The sequence below is a fragment of the Orycteropus afer genome, unplaced genomic scaffold (genome assembly GCF_000298275.1).
Source record: "Orycteropus afer afer isolate SDZICR_OR568_19922 unplaced genomic scaffold, OryAfe1.0 scaffold00011, whole genome shotgun sequence".
Classification (NCBI taxonomy): domain Eukaryota; kingdom Metazoa; phylum Chordata; class Mammalia; order Tubulidentata; family Orycteropodidae; genus Orycteropus; species Orycteropus afer.
The window spans coordinates 24,963,500-24,990,910 of NW_006921598.1; the positions used below are offsets into that span (position 1 = coordinate 24,963,500).

General features: G+C 36.6%; 1 protein-coding gene across 1 annotated transcript in view; it reads right to left on the reverse strand.

The window, feature by feature from the left end:
• The window catches only part of MEI4 (meiotic double-stranded break formation protein 4), a 261,292-nt gene that overhangs the window by 89,284 nt on the left and 144,597 nt on the right, over positions 1–27,411 (reverse strand). Inside the window, exon 4 of the mRNA XM_007951339.1 lies at positions 13,655–13,786. Within this exon, the coding sequence (XP_007949530.1) occupies positions 13,655–13,786 (132 nt within the window). The remainder of the gene's footprint in view (positions 1–13,654; positions 13,787–27,411) is intronic.

A 27,411-nucleotide genomic window follows, 5' to 3' on the forward strand; every position in this document is an offset into this window, starting at 1 on the left:
TTAGCCACTATGCTACCAGAGCTCCTCCAATCAGGACTTAGAGAAAGGAATTAGATTTTACCTAGGAAAGTAGCACAGAGTTTACGAGTGTAGTAAGGTTTGTTTGGTTTTGTTATATTTACACCCAGACTGAAGTTGAATTAGGATTTTTAAATGTCATATAAAATGTAAACTAAACATGTTTCTTTTTCCATGTCACCTTTCCAGAATAAACAAACACATTTGTTAAAATTTACAAATAAAACATACTGAAAAACAAGCCATCGGTAATATCAAATCTTAGCAGTAGCTAATCAGGGGGTTGATTCTGTAAAAACTCTAAAAAAAAAAAAAAAAGATAAACTATCTAAAAAACTAAAGAAATCTGTAAACTTATTAATAAAATTATTGTAAATAAATTAGAAACTTACTGTAAAATAAATTACGAAAAACATTTGTTGTTGTTGTTGTTATGTGCCGTCGAGTCGCATAGGTAGGGCTTATTACAGAGATATGCACCCCATGGATGCTCTGTAAATACCTGTTTACTGATTGGTTCTTTCTATTAGCTGCTTGTATTCAACAGGAAGTAGCCATTCAAAGAACGAGCTGCTCACAGAATTTTCTAACACAAGATCCCAGTGGCATAATGATTGGAAAATTAAAATCAATATCTTGATTTTGTTCTCAGTTTGAATAGCCAAACAATGTAGGCCCTTAGAAATCAATGCCAGCAGTCTATAGAATCATACAAGAACCACTTTTTCAAAGTTATTTTCAATGTAAAGGGAAACCAGTATGTCATAAGTGGTAAATATGAAAAGAAATCTGACAAAATTCTGTCACTCTAAAAATAATGACAAAAACTCAACCAAACTCACTGCCACCAAGTCAGATCTGACTCATAGAGACCCCTCGTTGGGTTTCCAAGGCAGTATTACTACGAAAGTAGATTGCCCAACCTTCCTTCCAAGGAGTGGCTGGTGGGTATGAACTGCCAGCCTTCTGGGTAGCAGTCAAGTGTCTTGGGCCCTATGGTACCAGAGCTCCTTCGAGAATACATTACAAATGATATACGTATGTTACCTACTGTAATTTTGGAGCTCTAGTGGCACAGTGACTAAGGCATTTGACTGCTAACCAGAAGGCTTGTGGTTCTAACCTACCAGCCACTCCTCGGAAGGAAAGTTGGACATTCCTACTTCCGTAGTGATACTGCCTCGGAAACCCAAGGAGGGGTTGCTATGAGTCGGGCCGACTCGATGGCAAATAACAACAACAACAACAACAACAACAAAAGAGGAAGTGCAGCCAGAATGCTCCTTGGAAGCAAGAATGGCTAGACTCTAGGACAGATTTATTTGTTCTTCTGGCAGTCCATGGTACTTTCAGTATACTTCACCAGCACCACAACTCAAAAGCAACTGTTCTTTGGTCTTTCTTATTCATTCTCCAGCTTTCACATGCATATGAGGTGACTGAAAATACCATGGCTTTGGTTAGGCATACCTTATTCTTCAAGGAGACATCTTTGCTCTTCAGCACTTTAAAGACAACAGGTTTTCCCAGTGCAATATGATGTCTGATTTCTTGACTATTGCTTCCATGGTTGTTGACTGTGATCCAAGTAAAATGAAATCTTTGACAACTTCAATCTCTTCTGTTTATCGTGATGTTGCTTATTGCTCTGGTTGTGAGGATTTTCATTTTCTTTGTGTTGAGTTGTAATCCATACTCAAGACGGTAGTCTTTGATCTTCATCAGCAAGTGCTTCAAGTCACCTTCACTTTCAGCAATCAAGCTTGTGTTACCTGCTTACCACAGGTTGTTAATGGTTCTTTCTCCAATCTTCGTGCTGTGTTCTTCAAGTTAGCATCTCAGATTATTTGCTCAGCATACAGATTGAATAAGTATGGTGAAAGGATACAACTGTGACACACACCCTTTCTGATTTCAAACCATGCAATATCCCCTGGTTCCATTTGAAGGGCAGACTCCTGGTCTATGTTCCTCATGAGCACAATTAAATGCTCTGAAATTCTCAATCTTTGCAATGTTATCCATAATTTGTTATGATGCATACAATTGAATGCTTTTGCATAGTCAATAAAACACAAGTAATCATCTTTCTGGTATTCTTTGCTTTCAGCCAAGATTCACCTGGTGGTATCAGCAATGATATCCCTCATTCCACGTCCTCTTCTGAATCCAGCTTGAATTTCTGGAAGTTCCCTGTCAATATACTGCTGCAACCATTTTTGATATATCTTCACCAAGATTTTACTTGCATGTGATATTAATGATATCATTTGATTATTTCTGCATTCTGTTGGATCATTTTTCTTTGGAATGTGTACAAATATGGGGCTCTTCCAGTCAGTTAGGTGCTCTGGTGGTGTAATGTCCAAGGCATTTGACTGCTAACCAGAAGGCTGGTGGTTCAAACCCACTAGGCACTCCTTGAAAGGAAGGTTGGGCAATCTACTTCCATAGTGTTACCTCCTCAGAAACCCATGGAGGGGTCACTATGAGTCAGATCCGATACTATGGCAGTGAGTTTTTTTGAGTTCCAGTCAGTTGGCCAGGTAGCTGTCTTCCAAATTTCTTGGGATAGACTAGTAAGCACTTTCAGTACATCATCTGTTTGTTCAAACATCTCAATGGGTATTCTGTCAATTCCTGGAACATTGTTTTTTGCCAGTTCCTTCAGGGAAACGTGGGCTTCTTCTTTCAATACCATTGGTTCTTAAGCATGTGCCACCTCCTGAAATAGTTGAACATCAACCAATTTTTTCTGTATTGACTCTGTGTATTCCTTCAATTTTCTTTTGACACTTCCTGCATCATTCAAATTTTGCCCATAGAATCCTTCAACATTGCAACTCGAGGCTTGAATTTTTCCTTCTGTTCTTTCACCTTGGGAAATGCCGAGGATGTGCTTCCCTTTTAGTTTTGTAACTCCAGGTCTTTTCACATTTCATTATAATAATTAACTTCATTTTCTTAATCTGCTCTTTGAAATCTCTGTTCAGCTCTTTGATCTTATCAATTATTCCATTTTCTTTAGCTACTCTCCATTCAAGAGCAAGTTTCAGAGTCTCTTCTGACATCCATTTTGGTCTTTCCTTCCATTTCTGTCTTTTTAATGACTTTTTATCTTTGTTCATGTACCATATTTGTGGTATCATCTCACAGATCCTCTGGTTTTGGGTTATTGGTGTTCAATGTGTTCAATGCATTAAATCTATTCTTCAGATGGTCTCTAAATTCAGGTGGGATATAATCAAGGCTACATTTTGGCTCTTGTGGACTTGTTTAATTTTCTTTGGTTTTAGTTTGAATTTGCATATGAGCAATTGATGGTTTATTCCACAGTTAGCTCCTGGCTTTGTTTTGGTGAAGATACTGAGCTTCTCCATCACCACTTTCCACAGATGTAGTTGATTTGATTTCTATGTATTCCATCTGGCAATGCTGACATGTACAGCCACTGTTTATGTTGTTGAAAAGGTATTTGCAATGAATAAATTGTTGGTCTTGCAAAGTTCTATCATGTGATCTCTGGTGTCATTTCTATCACCAAGGCCGTATTTTTCCAACTACAGATGATTATTCTTTGTTTCCAACTTTCACATTCCAATTACCAATACTCATTAATATGTCTTGACTCCATGTTTGGTTGATTTCAGACTGCAGAAGTTGGTAAAAATCTTCAATTTACTCATCATTGGCTTAAGTGGCTGGTGTGTAAATTTGAATAATAGTAGCATTAACTGGTCTTCCTTGTAGGCATTTGGATTGTGTTCTATCACTGACAGCATTGTACTGCATGATAGATCTTGAAATATTCTTACTGACAAGAAAAGCCACACCATTCCTCTTCAATGTATCATTCCTGGCACAGTAAAGCATATGACTGTCTGATACAAAATGGCCAAAACTAGTCCATTTCTAATCACTAATGTCTAGGATACTGATCTTCATGCATTCTATTTCATTTTTTGTAACTTTCAATTTTCCTAGATTCATAATTCTTACATCCACATTCCAATTATTAATGGATCTTTCTTCCCATCTAGAGTTGTTCTTCATTAGCAAGTGAAGGTCCTGTAAGCTTTACTATCCACTCATTATGGTTGACTCAGCTTTGAAGAGGCAATTGTTCCCTAGTTGTATTTTGAGTGCCTTTCAACCTGAGGAGCTCATCTTCTAGCACTATATCTGACAATGTTTCAAGGCTATTCATAAGGTTTTCCAGTAGTATATCATACAGTATTTCACTGCTATTCATAATGTTTTCATTGGCCAATTCTTTGAGAAGTGGATGGCCCCTTCCTTCTTCCCAATATTTCTTAGGCTGGAAGCTCCACTCAAACTTGTCCACCATGGGTGATACTGCTGGTATTTGAAATACCAGTGCCATAGCCTCACAGCAACATGCAAGCTGCAACAGTATGACAAACTGTCAGATGAGTGGTAGTGGTGGCATAGTGCCTAAGGCATTTGACTGCTAACCAGAAGGCTGGAGGTTAAACCCACCAGCCACTCCTCAGAAGGAAGGTTGGGCAATCTACTTCCGTAGTAATACTACCTCAGAAACCCAAGGAGGGGTTTCTATGAGTCAGATTTTACTTGACAGCAGTAAGTTTGGTTTTATATATATTTGGCGGGGGGATGTATAATTTTATTTTTGACTTAGTGATTCAATATTTTACATCATTAAATACTAAAACTGTTCATCAGTTATTGGTGACATCTTAGCATTTGCTACGATGGTCACAAGTTTACAAAAGTCTTTTAATGTCTGATGACACACATTGTCAAATCCAGTGAACTTTTCATGTCAGATTTTGTATTTTTCATCTCAAAAATTCCATTTAATTTTTATATTAATAATTTCTGCGGTCATTATAGTAATTTTTTCTTTGTATCTTTGAGCATATTTATAATTGCTGTCAGATACTTAAGGAGTGCTCGTGGCACTGTGGTTTAAGGCAGTGGGCTGCTAACCAAAAGGTCAGTGGTTCAAACCCACCAGCTGCTCTGTGGGAGAAAAGCAAGGGAGTCTGCTTCTGGAAAGATTTGCAATTTGGAAACCTTATGGGGCAGTTCTACTCTATCCGATAGCTGGCTGCTATGAGTTGGAATTGACTCAATGGCAGTGACTTTTTGCTCAGTTATTTTCAACAGGTTTGTAATTTCTAAATTTGCTTCTATTGACTAGCTTTTCTCTTAGTTGTGGTTTTATTTTCCTGCTTCACCTTATGATTATTTTCTGATGCAATCTCAGACAATGTGAATATTATATATTGCTACACACTTGATATTTTAGTATTAATTTAAAGATTGCTAGATTTATTTTGGTAGTGAGGTTACTTGCTCGGTTACTTTAATCCCTTCAAAGCTTGTATTTAAGCTTCAGTAAACCAAAAAGCAAACCAAACCCACTACCATCAAGTTGATTCCAACTCATTTAACCCTATAGGACAAAGTAGAACTGCCCCATGGCATTTCCAAGGCTGTAAATTTTTGTGGAAGCAGACTGTCTGATCTTCCTCTCATGAAGCAGCTGGTGGGTTCAAAAGGCTCACCTTCTGGTTAGCATCTGAATGCTTTAACCATTACCACCAGAGTTTCTTAAGCTTCATTAGAGTAGATTTATAAGATCTATAACAGCCTTTAGTGTAAAGCTAGCTTAACTCCACTGTTAAGGTGTAATTGGTATCTCTACTTACTAACTCATACAGTCTATGAAATCTCCCCATGCTGGTTGATGGAAATTTGAGTGATCCCTAGACCCCCTGAGTAAGCCTCCACAGTAATCTTTTTTTTTTTTTACTCCCAGCATGCAATGCATTCTTCACAGACTTTCACCCTCTGCATGTGTAGACTGGTATTCTGCCAAGGACAAGTGAATACTAATCCAAATTTCTGTTGTACTTTCTCTTCATAGTTACCCTCTCTCTGATACTCTGACACATATATTCTAGTCACCTTGGCCTCCCTAAACTCTAAATCTGTATCCCTATTCAGAGAGACTGCTGAATTCTGTGTGCCTTATTCCTTCATATGCTGTAGTATAGATAACTGTCTGCAGGTAGAAATGCTGGAATTTTTATCAGGTTGAAAAAGTTTCCTTACATTTCTATTTTACTAAGAATTTTTATCAGAAATAGATGTTGGATTTTGTCAAACTTTCTTTTCCTGTATCATTTAAGATAATAATTTTTTGTTACTGTTATTCTCATTTGTTAATATAGTAAATTTTCTTGACTGATTTTTCAATGTTAATTTAACCTTGCATTCCTATAATAAATCCCATTTGGTCTTGTTTCCTTTTTTATAGTGTTGAACACAATTTTCTAAAATTTTGGTCAAACATTTTACATCTATGTTTCTTAGGGGCATTGATATGTATCTCCTTTTCTTTTAATGTCTTTATCTGGTTTTGGTATTAGGGTAATACTGACCTCATAGAATGAGTTAGGAAGTAGTGTCTCCAATTTTCTGAAAGAATTTGCATATAATTAGCATTATTGTTATCTTAAATAACTGGTAGAATTAATTAGAAAAGTCATTTAGACTTGAGGTTTTCTTTACAGGAATAGACTTCTAATTCATTTTTTTCCTGTAGTAATTTAAAAATGTCATTCCATTATCTGTTTATTGTGATGAGAAATATGAAATTACTTTTATTATTACTCCCTTATATGCAGTTGTTGTCTCTTGTACTTTGGTCATGCTGTCAGAAGGGACCAGTCCCTGGAGAAGGATCTCACACTTGGTAAAATAGAGAGAGAAAAAGTGGAAAACCCTCAATAAGATGGATTGACACAGTGGCTCGTGGTGATGCACTCAAGCATAGCAAGGATTGTGAGGATGCTGCATGATTGGGCAGTATTTCGTTCTGTTGTACATAAGGTTACTATGAGTTGGAGCTAACTCAATGGCACCTAACAACAACAAAAACAATATGCAGTTATTTTGTGTGTATTTGTGTGCATGTATGTGTGTAGTTGCTCTTTAGAAGAATTTATTATTATTATTATTGCATTAGAGAAATTTGATTATACTATTGCTTGGAGTGATTCACTGTGTATTTATCTTCTTTGGGTTCATATATTTTCTAGGATATGTAATTTAAAAGTATCATAAAATCTGGCAAACTTTCAGCTAGCATTTCCTCTAATATATTTTCTGCCCCAATCTTATCTTTAATTCTGTTACTCCAATTACAAGATGACCTTACTTTTTCCTCTACATTTCTGAGCATCTATCAATTTTTTTTTTTTTTAATTTATGTTTATGTTTGGATAGATTTTATTGTCCTTTCTTTAAGTTTCCTAAGCTTTTCTTCTACAGCTTCTAATCTATTGTTAAGATGATCCTGCAATTTTTCATTTCAGGTATTCTATTTTTCAAATCTAGGATTTTCACTTGTACTTTTTTAATTGTTACCATTTAATTGTTGACATTTTCTATTATTTACTATTCACTTTTTCTTTTAAATATTTTAGATACTTACAATAAATATTTTAAGGTGTTGTCTGCTTATGTTGTCATTTCTACTTCTATTAATGTTGATTCATTACTTTTTGTCCTTGTCTGGGTTATAATTCCTTGCTTCTTCACACGTCTAGTTTTTCTGAAGGGATGATGGACATTAATGATACCATATTATTTAGTTTCTGCATTAAATTGTTATAATGGGCGGTTAATTCATTTACAAACCAACAAGATTATTTCAAGTCTTATTGCTAAGTTTTACTGAGTCTACCACAGCTTTTATTCTAGGACTATAAATGTAGATAAATAGAAAAATAGAAAATGTGTGGTATGATTTTTCAATAAGTCCTATCTTCATTTATACATTTTCTGTATATTCTATAAAATAAATGTATATTGCTTTTATTATTGGAAAAACATTTTTAAACAAATTAAGCCTATAATTTATAATAGCTGTATAACAGACACATATATAAAACTTATTTTCTTTCCTTATTTATACATTTGCCTCTCTCATTTCACATTTCCTTTGAGTTCCTGTTATGTTTCTTACTACAGTGATATCATCATTGCCAATTAATATATAATATTTCCAAGATTTTAAAAAATGCATCTGTTCTCTTTCTCTCTCAAGTTCTAATTTCATATTTTCATCTGCCTACATTTAGATCACTTCAGTGTTTCCTGAAATCCAATATATTCAAATTCAACTAATTTCTGACCACAAACAAGCACCCTTTCCTGTTTACCTAATTCTTGTTAGTTTTGCAATCTTTATTTGTCCACAAATTCTCCTTTCTTTCACAGTAAATCTTTCCTTGTGTCTTTCAAATAATATCCATAATTACCTAATAGTAGTTTTCTCAGCCGCTGCTTCTATGCGATTGGCTGCATTGAGAGTCCCAATTAAATGGCTTCCCAGTACTCATATTCTTTGCCTTGTAACTCTGTATTTACTCCTACTCTGACTCTTATTAGGAGGTTTTTAAATCTCTGAGCCTTCAATATAATGGATACCATCAACTGACTAAATCAGTAGTTATTGTCATACTTTTTTTAGGGTGAAAATGCTGAATAAACTACATTTTCTATACTTCATTGTTAGCAGGCTTCTGAATTTATTGATTTAAGTACATGAATTTACCCACAAAAACTTTTGAATTGAAACTGAGTGACAAAGGGAGAAACTGAGTGACAAAGGGAGAGAAGCTGAGCACAAGATTATTTCAAATTTCGCTATTAGATGTTGTGGGAAGACACTGTTTTTCTAGAGGCTACAACTGTAGCAGCAGTTTCTTGATTCAGCAGACAGCTACCTAGTCATTGAAGAGTCCAGCTCAAACTCTGTGTATGATCCCTCAAGCCCCATTACAGGCAATTACAAAGGCTTTACCTGGGAGATCTCATGGGGAGAGTCTGCCCTCCCATGTCACATTTTGGTGTACAGCCAATGCGTTATGGTTTTCTGGAGAGAGTTTCAGTCAAGGAGTCAGCTCACCCTGCCTGGGGCCAGCCACGGTTATATACATACCTATATTCCTAGTCTAAGTATGCCCATTTGGAGGCTTTCTTATGGGGGTAGGGGATCATTAAGAAGCCTGTACTGAGATTTCCTTATTTGATTACCTTGACTAAGATACTTTTCTCCATTGTGTCTCAGAACTTCTCTAATTTTGTAAGAGTAGAAGTTCCTCTGGGGACCAAATTTTGCTATGTGGCTACAGAAGCCATTCATGGAAGCAGAGTTTGAGGTCTTCTTAGGCTTGCCCAACAATTCCATACCCAACACCATCAAGTCGATTGTCATTCATACAGACCCCATAAGATGTAGTAGGATTGCCCCACAGAGTTTCTAGGCCTGTCAATCTTTTACAGAAGCAGACTGCCACATCTATCTCCCTTTAATCCCTTTCTGCTTCAGTTGTCTAGAAAAGTTTCTTTTGTCCACTATTGAAAAATGATGACTGATAGTTTCCTTGTTCTTAAACAAAAATATGAGTATCTTAAAGGTTGCTTAAGAGATTGAATAGGATAATTCATGTAAAGCACTTACCATACATTAACTGCCAAAAACTAGTAATATTATTTGTAACTGTAATTATTATTAAAGTAATAATTATTTTAAATTTATATAAGATTCAGAAAAACTCAGTTGCAATTATGGCTTGACCACATTCTCTTTCTTTGTCAAGATGCTTTACCAATTTTTGGTTGGGTTTTAACTAGAAACTAGATTAAAAAAAAAAAAAAACCCTACATTATAAAACTTGTAAAATTTAAATGGAAATATGTAAATCAATACTTCAACATCTATACCTGTACAATGCTGTCGGTGATAGAATAATATCTACACGCTTGCAATGAAAACCAGTTAATAATATTATTATTCAAATCATGGACCTACCATTAAAGTTAAAGATGAAGAAATTGAAAATTTTTACCAACTTCTGTTATCTGAAAAAGAAAAAAAAAATCATGCTGTCTATATATATTGATTATTACTGGTGATTGGAATGTGAGAGTTGGAATCAAAGAATAATAACAAGTAGTTAGAGAGTATAGCCTTAGTGATCGAAATGGCACCAGAGATTGCATGATAGAATTTTGGAAGAGCAAAGACTTATTCATTGAAAATACCTTTTTTCAACAACATAAATGGCAGGTGTACACATGGATCTTGCTGGATGGGATACACAGGAATCAGATCAACCACATCTGTGGAAAGAGGCAATGGAGATGCTCAATATCTTCAGCCAAAACAAGGCCAGGAGCTGACTGTGGAACAGACCATCAACTGCTCATATGCAAGTTCAAGTTGAAGCTGAAGACAATTAAAACAAGTTCTCAAAACCCAAAATGACCTTGATTATATCACACCTGAATTTAGAGACCATATCAACAATAAATTTGATGCACTGAATACCAATGATTGAAAACCAGATGAGTTGTGGGATGACATTAAGAACATCATCCATGAAGAAAGCAAAATGTCATTAAAAAGGCAGGAAAGGAAGAAAAGACCAAAGTGGATATCACAAGAGACTCTGAAACTTGCTCTTGAATGGAGAGTAGCTAAAGAGAGTGGAATAAATGAGAAGATAAAAGAGCTGAACAGAAGATTTCAAAGAGCAGCTCAAGAAGACAAAGTAAATTATTATGAAATCTACAAAGACCTGGAGTTAGAAAACCAAAAGGGAAGAACATGCTTGGCATTTCTCAAGGTGAAAGAACTGAAGAAAAAAGTCAAACCTCTAACTGCAATATTGAAGGATTCTATGGGCAAAATGGGAACTCTGATGACATAGTGCCTAAGGAATTTGACTGCTAACCAGAAGGCTGGCAGTTCAAACCCACCAACCACTCTTTGGAAGGAAGACTGGACAATTTACTTCCATAAAGATTCACCTCCTCAGAAACCCCAAAAAAGGGTCGCTATGAGTTGGAATTGCCTCAATGGCAGTGAGGTTTTTTTTTTTTTTTTTTTGGTATGGGCAAAGTATTGAATGACACAAGAGGCATCAAAAGAAGATGGAAAAAATACTGAGTCACTGTACAAAAAAGAATTGGTCAATATTCAACTATTTCAGGAGGTGGCATATGATCAATAACCAATGGTATTGAAAGAAGAAGTCCAAGATGCATTCAAGGAACTGGTGCAAAACAAAGTTCCAGAAGTTGACAGAATACCCATTGAGATGTTTCAACACATGGATATAACACTGGAGGCAATTACTCACATATGGCAAGTAATTTGGGAGATAGTTACCTGGACAACTGACTGGAAGACATCAATATCTGCGCCCATTCCAAAGAAAGGTGATCCAACAGAATGTGGAAATTATAGAACAATATCATCAATATCATACACAAGTGAAATCTTGCTGAGGATAATTAAAAAATGATTGTAGCAGTATATTGACAGGGAACTTCCAGAAATGCAATGGGCTCAAATACAGCAAGGATTTTGAAGGGCACAATTGGGCAGTATTCTGTTCTTCTGATCATAGGGTCACTATGAGTCAGAGCCGACTTGATGGCACCTAATAACATCAACAACATATAAATGAAAATTATATTTCTGAATTATTCTCAAAGCAAATAATCTAATATAATGAATCTCACTTGTCACATTTCTTCCTCTTTTGAAATGTCAAGACCTCACCTTGTTTCTTCAGCACCTCAGGCACAAATATTGACAAAAAACACTGCAGTGCCACTACATTCTTTTTCTTCTGTACATTTAATTTAAATCCACTTTTCAAACTGTTTCTTTTCCATGTAGTTTTCCAAGGACTTGTAACCTAACCTGTTCACTACTTTTAATGTTAGAACTCCTACAAGCAGCACCACATAATTAAGGGATTTTACTTTTTTTCAATTAGTTAGTGTCCTTTATTTCTTTCTTCAAATGGATTTTTAGCTCTGCAAGAAGAATAGCAATGATTCTCTCTCTTGCTCTTTCATTTTTTTTTTTTTTTTCTGTATTTAACATAGCTCTTAAAGACAGTTTAGCATTTAGTCACTTGAAAAACCTGCTGGTATATATATATATATATATACACACACACTAATTTCAATTAACTATAAAATATTTTTAGAAAATATCATTACCCTTTTCATGACTAAATTATTTCCTGCTTTGACCTTCTTGTTGATTCGTGTGATTATAGTAATGAAAGGCATGCTGAAATCAAGGGAAAAAAATGATGTAATATGGATTTTGATACAATTATGTGGAACATATATGTCCCAAGTGGACTCTGGTGTAGGATTGGTGGGGTGAAGCCTGCTTCTTCAGACTTTTGTAATTTTACAAGTTCATGCCAAGTGTTAGTAAAACTGGGATAGGAGCTTCCCAATAAACCTGAGAGGATGAAAATGTTGGTGGGTGACAGTTATCCCATGGGTCACTAAAGGATTAAAATAACAAAACTTAGATGTAAGTCTTTGGTTAAACAATGAGTTGTCTGTCAGTTTGTGTTACTATGGTGGATTGTGTGCTGTTATAATGCTGGAAACTATGTCACTAATATTTCAAAACCAGCAGAGTTAATTATGGTGGATAGTTTTCATCAGACCTTCCAGTCTAAGACAGACTGGGAAGAAAGGCCCAGAGAACTACTTCTGGAAATTAGCCATGGACGACTCTTCAGGTCACAATAGCATAGTCTGATACAGTGCTGGAAGATGAGCTCCCTCAGTTGGAAGACACTCAACATACAGTATGGTCTCAATAATGAACGTGAGCATACCAACAGTGAAGATGGCACAGGACTGGCAAATGTTTTGTTCCGTTATAATAGAGGATGCCATGACTCAAAGCCAATGCAACAGCAACTAATAACAACACTTGTTTAAAAGCTATTAAAAATCACATATATATATATATATATATATTTTTTTTTTTTCTTATTTCTCTTTTCTAAAACATTTGTACCCATATTTGATTTCCTTTAATTGTATCTTTAATCTTACCATAAAGCTGGTAAGAATATGAATGGCCTGATGAAGTGAACACGTATAATAAACCAGTGTCAACATTTAAATATAGGAATGACTAAAATTCCCTACATATATTTGTCAGAAGTGATATATATAATTTTAGCACAGATAAAAAAGTCTTAAAGTACTAGTTTTCAACCTTGACTACACATTGGAATCATCCAGAGAGCTTTAAAAATGCCAGTGCTTCTGTTCTAACCCCAGGGACCCTCATATAATTAGACTGGTGTACAGCCTACCAATGTGATATTTTAAGTTAGCCAAATGATTCTCATGAGCAGCAAAGGTTGAGAGACACCAGACTAGAGGCTATACTCCCTTTAGGATCCTCTCCAGTTCACTTTTCTCCCATGGCTTTGCTTTAAGAACGTGCTGGCTGGCTGGGGAAATTTAAGACCATTCACACAAGTACTCCTCTGCTGTCACCAACGGCACTTTTGATATATGAATATAAGTAAGCATAATGAGATGAATTGTTTTGAAAACTATTTCCTGAAAGTACATTTCTGTAATTTTGGTAGGCAGTAACAGTACTCACATACATGAGAGATAAGGAAAAAACCAAAAGATCAGTCTGGAAAGACAGAGGAAAGAAAAAGGTGAAAGAAAAGAAAAATCTATGGCTACATTAACTATAAATGATAGCCACAGTTTCAAATTACAGTACCTGATTAATGGTTTCCAGGTCATCAATGAAGCTGTTTACTTCTGATAGAAGCAGAGATATAATAGATTTTCTCAGTAAGCTGCAACTTCCTAGTGTGACCAGACTCTGAGAAATATAATGCTGCACCTGAAACTAAAGATAAAAATTAATAGCTTTCTACTTTTTATCAAGTTAGGTCAATCTGTTTTCAGTGAACATTTTCTAAGACATTATCAATGAATTAAATGCTATGGGGAATAAAAAAAGGTGTCAAATATAATTTTGGATAAGTCTAAAGCAAAATTATAAATTATTATAGTATAGGTGATGGCTTTCTATGTAGCAATTAATGTTTTTAAATATACAACACATGTTAAAATAGAAGTTTTTGCTAAAATACTGAGATATTATAATAGTGAACATGATAGACTGCTTAAAGAATAAACAAAGGAGATGATAAAACCAGACTCTTAAACCCTTACCCACATTAGGTGTATATATAAGGAATATGAGGATATAAAAAGAGTAGAAGAAATCTGAATATGTCTTTCAGGAGAGCTACTGTGCACTGTGAGTTCCATCTCTCTGCTGAAGGTGGACACGTGGAAAGGACTTTCCTATATGACACAAGTTAAAAGAGAGGAAATCTAAGGTACTACTTCACCTGTAGAGGTTAGAGGACATGGAGGACTAGGATCTACGTTATTCAGGAGAAACTGAAAAGTCAAGAATCTGAATAAAGTGGCCTGTATAAAAGTATACAGGTTGTAGCTACACTGGGATTGGGCTACGTCCCAGAATCTGACAGGGCAAAACTCAAAAGGCCACATTTCCTAAGAGGGAGAGAGCAACAGCATGGGCACTATCAGGTGTTGCTATTTGGAGGGCTAAACATATCAAACTATCAAGCAGAGAGTATCTAGAAGTATTACTAGATTCCTCTGAGGGAATAAGTTCTGTGCCTCCCTGCTCTGTGGGGGGAAGATGAAGCAGTCTGATTCTGTAAAGATTTATTATAGCCTTGGAAACCCTAAGGGGAAGTTCTACTCCATCCTATAGAGTTGCTATCAGTTGAAATTGACTCGATGGCAGTGGGTTTGGGTTTGTAGGAGGGAAAAGGAGATCAGCTGGAACAGAGGCTCATACACCCTCAAAGAAAATAGGTGAGATATCCCCAGGGATGGGAAGGGGTGATATCTGAAGAAATCACAAAAGTACTCATGAGAGGTTAAGCTTTAACCCTCAGTATACTATCAAGTCCATTGGCTCCAATATTAGTTTTTAAGTTAATCTTTAAATCATTCTAAGTATTCACGAGGAGTAGTATTCCAGAAAACAAAGAGAAAATTTACTTAAGGGGGGAAAAAAAAAAGAAGAAAACTCTTGAAATTCATGTGTGGATCCACCAGACCCTGCTATAAATCAACATACATCACAGCAAGAGTCGGCAAACTTTCTGTGTAAAAGGTTAGACAGTAAATAATTTCCTTTTTGTGGACCATATGGTCTCTGTCACAACTACTCCACTCTGCTATTGTAGTGCAAAAGCAGCCACAAACTGTATTCATATGAATGTCTGTGTCAGTGTTCAAATAAATATTTATTTACAAAAACAGAGTGGGCCAGATTTAGCTCTCAGGCCGCTAACCCTTGTATAACAGGATCTTAGTGATTTTATTTCACCTATCTCTTATTTTTCCCTTCTATATTTCATCATCTTGGGACTTCTTTCATCATTCAGCAATTATTCTCAACTATACTAAAAAAAATAAATTAAAAGACTATATTAATTAGAAAATGACAGAGTGATGGAATTTTGCAGAAGGATGAGGTAATAGTGAAATAAATTGTCACTACTGCCTCATCCCTCAAGTTTTTTTTCACAGCATCCTTCAAAAATATATCATTTTTCACAAAGGTAATAAATAAGGCAGTAAATACCATATTTGCAGTTTGGTTTTAGTTCCCTTTGATCACAGTTAAGAGTTCAGAATTTTTCATTTTCTATCCATAATGATAAAAGAACATTCACAGATTATTCACAATTATTAACGTAAGAAGAATTTGTCACTCTGGATTCCAATAATGATAAAATTAATCTGAAAATCAAAATCTCATAAAATTAGTCTATCCTGAATATATTTTCTTAAACTCAATAATGAATGAATGAACAATGCATTTATAAAGAAATAAAGATGTTGTTGTTGTTGTTATGTGCCGTCGGGTCGGCCCCGACTCATAGCGACCCCTCCTTGGGTTTCCGAGGCAGTATCACTATGGAAGTAGGATTGCCCAACCTTCCTTCTGAGGAGTGGCTGGTGGGTTTGAACCGCCAGCCTTCTGGTTAGCAGTCAAGTGCTTTAGCCACTATGCTACCAGAGCTCCCGGAAATAAATATAGTATGGCATTATTACCTAAGTAGTCACTCAATAAGAGGACTTCATTACATAATACTTTGCAACAAGAATCTAGACCAACCTATTTTTCTAAAAGGAAATATGGCAGTAGTCTTTCATCTTTCATGTTGTTTTTGTACTTGATACTGTTGTTAAATGGGTAGATGATGAAAGAAAGTGTTTCATTTATATAGAAGTGATTAAAACTAAATAAATGATGTAGGAATTTAAAACTCAATTCATCATTATAAAATCTGCTTAAAAATCTAAAATTAAAAATGTTTTATAATTATGGAGAAAGTATTTATCCTCTAAAAATTTCAACCAAAGACACCAATTTTTGATGTCAAATGCAAAAAAAAAAGTCGAACTTAATGATATATTTGAAATGTGGAATTAGCATTTATAAGATAAATGCACAGAAGAGGATCAATAAATTGCATTTGGAAGACATTGTCCCTTTCAGATATATATACATTCAAAACCAGGAAAATATGGAATAAAAATTTGATTATGCTTCATTCTTCTTAAAGTTTTAAAATTTATACTCATTATATTGTTACACTTACATCTATAGTAATAGTCATAAAATGACTGAAAACATTAAAAAAATAATAAATATGACACAGATAGTTATTACTATTTTTCCTACTATTCTAAGTGTTAAATTCCTTTCAAACCCAGAGGATGCAGATGGTAAATCAACACCACAGCACCATGTATGCAAAAGGAGTTCTGGTGGCCTAGTGCCTGAGGCATTTGACTACTAAATAGAAGGTTGGCAGTTCAATCCCACCAGCCACTCCTCAGAAGGAAGTTTGGGCGATCTGCTTCCATAGTGATACTGCCTCAGAAACCCAAGGAAGAGTCACTCTGAATCAGATCCGACTTGACAGCAATGAGGTTGGTTTTTTTGTATGTAAGAACATTTCTGCTTCTCATATTTCTTTTCTATCTCTCATGTCCCAACTCTTAAGAGGAAAAAATTCTGGTTATCAAGCTGGGGGAGGAGAAGAACAACAAGGTAGAAAAAGGAAAGGGTGAAATATGTCCCCTACCTCAACTGTAGGTTTCCCTTTTATAGCAGGCTACAGCTACAGGAAGGAGCTCTGGTAGCGTTGTGCCTAAGGCACTTGACTGTGGTTCAAACCCACCAGCCACTCCTCAGAAGGAAGGTTGGGAAATCTACTTCTGTAGTGATACTGCCTTGGAAACCCAAGGAGGGGTCGCTATGAGTCGGGCCGACTCGACGGCACACAACAACAACAAATAGCTACAGGAAAGAGCTTTGGTGGTGCTGTGACTGAGGCACTGTGTTGCTAACCAAAGAATGGCGGTTTGAACCCACAGGAGAGGGACAGGGCATTCAGCTTTTGTAAAGATTTACAGGTTTGGAAACCCTTTGGGGGTCACTATGAATCAGAAATGACTTGATGGCAATGTTGTTTTGTTGTTTGTTTAGAGCTGGGGGTGGGAGAAAAAACTCAACTTTAAATTAAGTTAAAAGTTAGGATTATTACCTAGGACTGGACACTTTTAATTATCACAGTCAATCTGTTTGTATAGCCTAAGATTGAAGAGAACAGATGTGGGGCTCTCTGAATTTTTACCCAGAGGCAGAAAAAGTATTCACCATTAAATAAACTTAAAAGGACAGTGGAGGACAATAAACTATATCCTATAGTTATTAGGGGAAAGGCTACTTGATCGTTAATTACATTAAGGTGTGAATAATTCATAGATGAGATTTCATTAAATTTACTCTTTAATATAGCTGGGAGAAAGGAGGCATTCTGGTTACCTAGTGCCAGTCTGACAGGAATATACTACAAATGGGATGGCTTTAACCAACAGGAGTTTATTCTCTCATAGTTTAGAGGCTTTAAGTCTGAGTTTAAATTGACAGGCTCTAAGGGCCGGATGAAAGCCCCTCAGCCTTGGGCTTCAGCTTCACCTCCTGCTCTCGGCCCACTGAAGCTAGAGGCTTTTGTTTACTCACACAGCTGCTGGCTGCTGAGACTGACAAGCCCAAGGTTGACAAGTAAAAAGACACAGTCCGCATGTTATCAAACCATATGGCAGGCCATTAACTCAAGTCCATTCAAAGTCCCAAGGTTGGCAGAGCATGGCAGACCACTGAACAACGCCATGACTACATCAAGGGTTCAAGCGTGCCATAAGCTAGAGACCATTTCCAAAGCTATTTCTTATACACAGGAAGCAGCCACATACCCAAAGCAGCTACTCAGCTGCTCCAATAGATTCCACCATGGAGTTAATTACCAACTTCACCATGGTGAATAAGTACATCCAGCTGCCCAGCCACTCAACCAGGCCCAGCCAAGTTGACACACAAACTTAACCACCATAGGAGGCTTCATGGAGTATCTCAAAACACAGAAATAGTCATAGACTGCCTTTGTTCTATATCAGCTTAAAATCAGATCAAAAGGACATTGCTTTTACATATGAGATGTTTAAATAGCAATGCTAAATTAAAAAATGCTATGGGAATATCACCTCTGTGCCTTTCAGAATGAACACTTACATGTAAATATTTCTCAAACTGATACTTTAATAATAAAATTAATTTTAAAATATTTATCAAGGAAAATAAGAAAGTGAATGGACTACAGACTTCAAAATAAATCTCTATTATAGATCTGGCCATGCACAAGTAGCTCTTGTCTTATAAATTATCAACTAATGCTATAAACACATCAAATTGTTAAATAGGAAACCAGTTAACTTATTTATCATTATTATTTCTTAGTAATGAAACTGGCTAAGATTCTTACTTTTCATAACACTTCAGTACTATTGATCAGGTTTCATATTTTTACAACAGTTTTATGTTTGTACTTGAAAGAATATTTAGTCTTATATCTAAGCTCTATAAAATCTTCTCTTGAATATTTCATTGATGCTTTGTTTACTTACCTCCTTTCTCAATATTTAATTCTTCAGAGGATATTTTAAAGTGATGAAAAAATTTATAGTAAAATAAAAGGGACTTTAGAGAGTGGGTATGAAATGATTAAGGTTGTGACGGGAGAATCTACAAATAAGAAGTTAGTATGTATGCCATGGACTTCCAGAAGAATAAACAAATCTGTCTTGAAAGAAACACAGTCTGAATGTTCCTTGGAAGCAAGGATGGCAAGACTTCATCTCACTTACTTTGGACATGTTATCAGGAGGGACCAGTCTCTGGAGAAGGATACCATCTTGGGTAAACTAGAGGGTCCATGAAAAAGAGGAAGATCCTCAACAAGACAGATTGACAGTGACTGCAACAATGGGCTAAAATATAGCAATCATAGTAAGGATGATGCAGGGCTGGGCAGTATTTCATTCTGTTGTACATACAGTCACCATCAATTAGAACTGACTTGATGACACCTAACAACAGCAACAACAAAAACAACAACAGGTTTACAAAAAGAAGACCCAACTAACAACATTGGGAGGAACTCAATTATAGAAAAGAAGTTCAGTACTTTTTAGAAGTCTAACAAGAAATAACAAACATCTGGCAAGCACAACACATGAAATCACATTCTGAGAAGAGATTATGTTTGAAAAATCATGATCTGTTGTTATTGTTGTTGTTGTTGTTAGGTGCTGTCAAGTCATCTCCAACTCCTAACAACCTTATGTACAATGGAATGAAACATTGCCTGTGCCTGTGCCAGCCTCATAGTTCTTGCTATACCTGAGCCTAGAGTTGTAGCCATTGTGTCAATCCTTATCCTCTTTCGTCGACCCTCCACTTTACCAAGCATGATATCCTTCTCTAGGGAATGGTTCCTTCTGACAACACCACCAAAGTAGGTGAGACAAAGTCTGGCCATTCTCACTTCCAAGGGGCATTCTGGCTGCACTTCATCCAGGAAAGATTTATTCGCTCTTTTAGCAGTCCATGGTACTTTCAGTATTCTTTCCTAACACCATAATTCAAAACCATCAACTCTTCTTCGCTCTTCTGTATTCATTGCCCAGCTCTCACGTGCAAATGAGGACAATTGAAAATACCATGGCTTGTGTTAGGTGCACCTCAGTCTTCAAGGAGATATCTTTGCTTTTCAGCAAAGAGGTCATTTGCAGCAGATTTGCCCAATGCAATATGTCGTCTAGTATCCTGACTGCTGCTTCCATTGGTGATGATTGTAAAAACAAGTAATATGAAGTGTATGAAAACTTCAGTTTTTTCTCCATTAATTGTGATGCTGCTTATTGGTTCAGTTGTGAGGACTTTTGTTTTCTTTATATTGAGGTGTAATCCATACTGCAGACTGTAGTCTTTAATCTTCATCAGTTAATACTTCAAGTCATCCTCACTTTCAGCAAGCAGAGTTGTGTCATTGCATATTGCAGGTTGTTAATAAGCCTTCTTCCAATCCAGATGCCACGTTCTTCTTCATACAGTGCAGCTTCTCATATTATTTGCTCAGCATACAGAATGAATAAGTATGGTGAAAGGAGACATCCCTGACACACTCCCTTCCTGATTTTAAACCATGCAGTAGCCTCTTGTTCTGTTCAAACGACAGCTTCCTGGTCTATGGACAGGTTCCTCATAAGTACAATTAAGTGTTTTAGAATTCCCATTCTTCTCAATGTTATCCATAATTTGGTATGATCCACACAATCGAATGCCTTTGCATAGTCAGTAAAACACAAGTAAACATCTTTCTGGTATTCTTTGCTTTGAGCCAAGATCCATCTGACATCAGCAATGATATCCCTTGTTCCACATCCTCTTTTGAATCCAGCTTGCATTTCTGGAAGTTCTCTGTCAATATGCTGCCATAACTGTTTTTGAAATATCTTCAGTAAGATTTTATTTGCATGTGATGTTAATGCTATTGTTCAATAATTTCCACATTCTGTGGGATTACCTTTCTTTGGAATGGGTACAAATATGGATCTCTTCCAGTCAGTTGGCCTGGTAGCAGTCCTCCATATCTTTTAGCATGGCCAAGTGAATGCCTCAAGCAGGGTATCCGTTTGTGAAAGCATCAATGCTTTCTGTCAATTCCTGGAGTCTTTTTCTTTGCCAATTCCGTCAGTGCAGCAACTTCTTCCTTCAATACTATTGGTTCTTGATCATATGCCACCTCCTGAAATGGATGAACATTGACCAATTCTTCATGGTACAGTGACTCTGTGTATTCCTTCCATCTTCTTTTGATGTTTCCTGCATCAGTCAATATTTTGTCCATAGAAACTTTCAGTATTGCAACTCGAGGCTTAAATTTTTCTTCAGATATTTCAGCTTGAGAAATGCTGAGCGTGTTCTTCCCTTTTGGTTTTCTAACTCCAGGTCTTTGCACATTTCCTTACAGTAATTGACTTTGTCTTCTCGAGTTGGTCCTTGAACTCTTCTGTTCAGCTCTTTTATTTTGTCATTTCTTCCATTTGCTTCAGCTATTCTCCATTCAAGGGCGAGTTTCAGTCTCTTCCGACATCCATTTTGATCTTTTCTTCCTTTCCTGTCTTTTTAGTGACCTTTTGCTTTCTTAATGGATGATAGTCTTTATGTCATCCCACAATTCCTCTGGTTTTCGGTTATTGATGTTCAATGCATCAAATCTATTCTTTAGATGGTCTTTAAATTTAGGAGGGATACAATCAAGGTCATATTTTGGCCTTTGTGGACTTGTTTTAGTCTTCAACTTGAACTTGCATATGAGCAGTTCATGATCTGTTCCACAATCAGCTCCTGGGCCTTGTTCTGGCTCAAGATTCTGAGCTTCTCCATTGCCTTTTGCCATAGGTGTAGTCAATCTGATTCCAGTATAGTCCATCTGGTGAAGCCCACATGTATAGTTTCTGTGTGTGTTGCTGAAAAAAGGTATCTGCAATGAATAAGTCGTTGGTCTGGCAAAATTCTATCACGTGGTCTCTAATGTTATTTCTATCACAAAGGCCATATTTTCCAACTACCAGTGATTCTTCTTTGTTTACAACTTTTGCATTCCAATCACCAGTGATAATTAACACATTTTGATTGCATGTTCGGTCAGTTTCAGACTGCAGAAGTTGGTCAAAATATTCATCTTTTTCATCTTTGGCGTAAATTTAGTGTGTAAATTTAAACAATAATAGTTTCAACTGGTCTTCCTTGAAGGTGTATGGATATTATCTTATCACTGACAGCACTGTACTTCAGGGTAGATCTTGAAATATTCTTTGTGATGATGAATATCATGCCATTCCTCTTCAATTTGTCATACCCAGCATAGTAGATCATGATTGTCCTATTCAAAATGGCCAAAAGCAGTCCATTTCAACTCACCAATGCTTAGGTTATAGATCTTTATGCGTTCCATTTCATTTTTGACAACTCCCAATTTTCCTAGATTCATACTTCATATATTCATGTTCCAATTATTAATGGATTGCAACTGGTTCTTCTCATTTTGAGTTGTGCCACATCAGCAAATGGAGGTCCTGAAAGCTTTACTCTAACCACATCATAAGGTCAGTTCTGCTCTGAGGAGGCAGCTTTTCCCCAGTTGTATCTTGAGTGCCCTCCGACCTAAGGGACTCATCCATCTTCCAGCACTATATTGGAAAATGTTTTAGGGCTATTCATAAAGTTTTCCAGTAATATATCAGACAGTGTTTCATTGCTATTCATAAGGTTTTCACTGACTAATCTTTGAGAAGGTTATGGCCTTTTCCTTCTTCCAAGTCTGTCTTATTCTGGAAGCTCCACTGAAATATGTCCACCATGGGTAACCCTGATGACATTTGAAACACTGCTGGCATAGCCTGCAGCCTCATAGTAACACACATGTCACCACAGTATGACAAACTGACTGAAAAGTTTGTTTCCCTTAGTTGTTCCAAACCGCTCCACTCACTTCCTGGTCTTTAGCTATTCCAAACCACTGCCGGCTCACTTCCTGGTCGCCCCTACCCTGTTTGTTTCTGGCTCACATCCTGGTCTCCTTTAGCTAGCTGTTCCAAACCACTGTTGGTTCTCTAGAACATGATCTAGTTGTAGAGAAAAACAAACCCATTGCCCTTGAGTCGGTTCTCACTCATTGTGACCCCCCCCTGGGTTTCTAAAGTAGTAAATCTTTATAGAAGTCACTCCTTCCACAGAGTGACTGGTGGGTTTGAACCCCCAATCTGATTAGCAGTCAAAAGCCTTAGTCACTGTGCTGCCACAGCTCCTTAGTTGCAGGGAGAAGGCCTCAATTTTGAGTAGGTATTATGAAATTGGGAAGACTGATAATGCAGGGGACTACATCGAGGGATATAAGATACGAACTCAGTTTCCATGCCTTCTGGATAAGGAACAAGATAGAAACATGCTTATTGGGACTAAAACGTGGGACAGGCAATTCTAGAAGCACTACTAACTTGAAACAGAATTATTCCTGGGTCCTTATAACCTTTCTATGAAACAGGTAGAAACCTAGAGCTTGAGGAAGAGATAAACACACAGATAGGAATCAACTGATCATTGGGAGAATGGATATAAGGGGTCAAGTCAAACTCTGATGACACAAAAATACATTAGGATGCATCATGACAGTTCAAAATAAATCAAGACTGAAAAAAGTCAAAAGACACACTAACAATTGATTATATTTGGAGCAAGGAGACTAAAAAAAGGGCATTCTCATTATGAAAATGATGGTTTAAAGTTAACAAAAAAGAAAGAAGAAAAACTATGTATCTCACTACCATCTTTTCCATTCAGGGTAATAATCATCAATCTGGACATAATCAAAGAAAACACTATAAAGCTCAAATAGAGGCTCAAATTCAATGAGGAGTATATGAAACTCTATCTACTTGAAAAGAACTCAAAGTTTCAAGGATTTTATCTGAAAGTACACAAGGTTCTTTTAGATGTGATTGATGATGTATTCATGAAAATCTTTGAGAAATACACAAAAGGCACTAAAAGAATAGAAATGGGCAAGCAATGGAAGGAGTTTAAAATGTTTGAAATTAGCTATCTTAAACCACAGGACATTTTATGGGGACTTTGGGCAAATTGTAGGACATTCTGTTATGCAGAAAATTTGTAAAAATAAGAAGAACATACAATGCCCAGTACATCAATTCAAAAATAAAGTCAGGCCACACTATCCTTAATTCCTATCCTATAACGATAGGGTTAGTACACTAACTCAAAAGACATAAAATCTATTCTTTTCAATAAAGCCTCTGAGCAAGTCTTAGGAATTTTTAGATACATTCCACATTCCTATTACTAACGGATGTTTGCAGGTTTTTTTTTTTTTTTTTTCCTCTCATTGGAATTGTGCCACATCAGCAAATGAAGGTTCTGAAAGCTTTACTTATCCACTTCATTAAGGTCAACTCTACTTTGAAGAGTCAGCTGTTCCAGAGCAGTGCTTTGACTGCCTTCTAACCTGAGGAGCTCATCTCCAGCATTGTATCAAAGTGTTCTGCTGCTATTCATAAGGTTTTCACTGTAAAGTTTTTTTTTGTTTTGTTTTCTTCCAGGAGTAGATTGCCACATTCTTCTCCCTAGTCTGTCTTAGTCTAGAAGCTCTGCTGAAACCTGTCCATCATGGGTGACCCTGCTAGTATTTGAAATACCAATGGAATAACTTCCAGCATCGATATGCAAATAACCACAGGAGGACAAACTAACAGATAGAAGAGATAAAATAAGGACCAAATGAATCTGAGGCTGCGTAGTAAAAAGAACATGAGCTCTGGTGGCGTAGTGCCTAAGGCATTTGACTGCTAACCAGAAGGCTGGAGGTTCAATCCCACCATCCACTCCTTGGAAGGAAGATTGGGCGATCTACTTCTGTAGTGGTACACCCTCGGAAACCTAAGGAGGGGTTGCTATGAGTCAGATCTTACTCGACAGCAGTGAGTTTGGTTTTGGTTTGGAATAAACAAAACAGATTGTATCTTCTAAGGTTTCCCTAATTCCATGGCAAAGTAGCTGGCCCTATGGTCACATTTTTAATGGATAATTTAGACAAAAGCCTACAAATGAAATTTTAGCCTATGCATCAAGAGAGACAGCTAGTGTTGTGGATAACAAAATCAAGATTTGAATGAACTCTATAAATTGTAACAAGGAGCTCTAAAGGTAATGCATAGAGATAAATACAAAGTTATGCTATTTAAGTTCCTATAACCTATTTAAAAAGAAATTCTGGTGGCTCAGTGGTTAAGCACTTAGCTGCTAACCCAAAAGGTTGACAGTTCAAACCCATCAGCTGCCCTGGGAGAAAGAGGTGGTAGTCTGCTTCTGTAAAGGTTTATGATTCCATGGGGCAGTTCTACTCTGTCCTACAGAGTTGCTATGTGTTAGAATTTGACTCGATGGCAACAGGTTTTGGTTTTGGTTTTAACCTATTAAAAAGAAGCCCTGCTAGCTAGCACAGTTAAGTGCTTAACAGCTAATTGAAGGAAGGGCTGGTTGCTTGAACCTATCCAGCAGTTAGTTCTGTGGAACACCTGACAATCTGCTTCCATAATGATTACACCCAAGAAAACCCTATCAGGCAGTTCTACTCTGTCCCATGTGGTTGCTATGAGTCAAAAATGACTTGACAGTACCCAACAACAACCTATTACAAAAATATGAATTAAATTTATAGATTTTAAAACTATTTTCTATATGCTACACACTTAACTAGATTTGTGCTGTTGTTGTGTTGTTGTTATGTGCCATCGAGTCGGACCCGACTCTGACTCATAGCAACCCCTCCTTAGGTTTCCAAGGCAGTTTCACTATGGAAGTAGATTGCCCCATCTTCCTTCTGAAGAGTGGCTGGTGGGTTTGAACCGCCAGCCTTCTGGTTAGCGGTCAAGTGCCTTAGGCACTAAGCTACCAGAGCTGTTAGGTGTCATCAAGTCATCTCTAACTCATAGCAACCTTATGTGCAGTAGAATAAAACACTGCCTGGTCCTGTGCCAGCCTCACAATCCTTGCTATACCTGAGCCCATCATTGCAGCCATTGTGTCAATCTATCTTGTTGTGGGCCTTATCCTTTTTCATTGACCCCCCCCCACTTTAGCAAGCATGATATCCTTCTCCAGGGAATGGTTCCTTCTGACAACATGACCAAAGTAGGCGAGGCGGAGTTTGGCCATTCTCACTTCCAAGAAGCATTCTGGCTGCACTTCTTTCAGGGTAGATTTGTTAGTTGTTTTAGCAGTCCATGGTACTCTCAGTGTTCTTTGCCAACACCACAACTCAAAAGCATCAAGTCTTCTCCGGTATTCTGAAGTAAGTACAAATAATGCTGAGAAGAATAAAAACTGTGGAGAAGAATAAAAAAGCTCCCCAAAAAGGACGTGTGACATCCCTTTAAAGGTTCTTCCTATTTCCAAAACAGTATTTCATGTCAACTTGGACATGAAGCAGGCTGTACTTTCTGTTTGACTTTGTCATTTTGGAAAGGAATTGTCTGAACCAATGTGACTGTATTAGAGAATCTGAGAACTTCTGGGACCCTACCCAACAAGCTTTACAATAGCCATATGCCTTATGCTGAGTGGATTGTACTTATTACAACCAACTTCCCAAATGTAGCAGATTAACAAGATGCCATTTTCCTTATCACTGGGGACTATGTGACATTTGAGTGGAAGTGAAAAGTAAATAATAATAAAAGTATGGCATTATGCATACTCAAAAGGGTATAAGGGGAGCCATAGAAACCATATGCCTTTTCATTTCATCAAAACAGTTTGTATTCTTAAGTTTCTAGATTTCTTTACACATGTAAATGCACTGCTAATATCAGATATATCAAATCATGGATTCACAAAAAAGTAATAGAAATGAGGTGAACTCTACCAAGTTCCCAGTTAAATTCTGAGAAATAAATTAAAAAATACATATAAGGCTATGATCAAAGGTATATAATTATTACTGAACAAGTGATCAAGTAGTAAAGATGTGTTACATTTAACGACTGCCTAAGGCTAGGCATTAGAATGCTGAAACTTTACTTCTATTTCTATGTTTTCAAGTCATGTAACTCTCCCAATGAAAGAAAACATTTTGCATGTGTATTTTTTTTGTGTGTGTATCTTATAAGTCCATTTTTATTTTATTTTATTATTTAAAAAATTTTATTGTTATTTAGGTGAAAGTTTACAGAGCAAATTCATCTTCCATACAGCAGTTCACATACAATATTGTATATTTATATTTATATATATATATATATACATACACATACATTTATATATGGTGTTAGGTGCCGTTGAGTCATTTCTGACTCATAGTGACCCCATGCACAGCAGAACGAAACACCGCTCGATGCCACACCAGCTCCATGATCCTTGCTATACTTGAGCCCATTGTCACAGCCACTGTGTCAATCCATCTCGTTGAAGGCCTTCCCCTCCTTTGT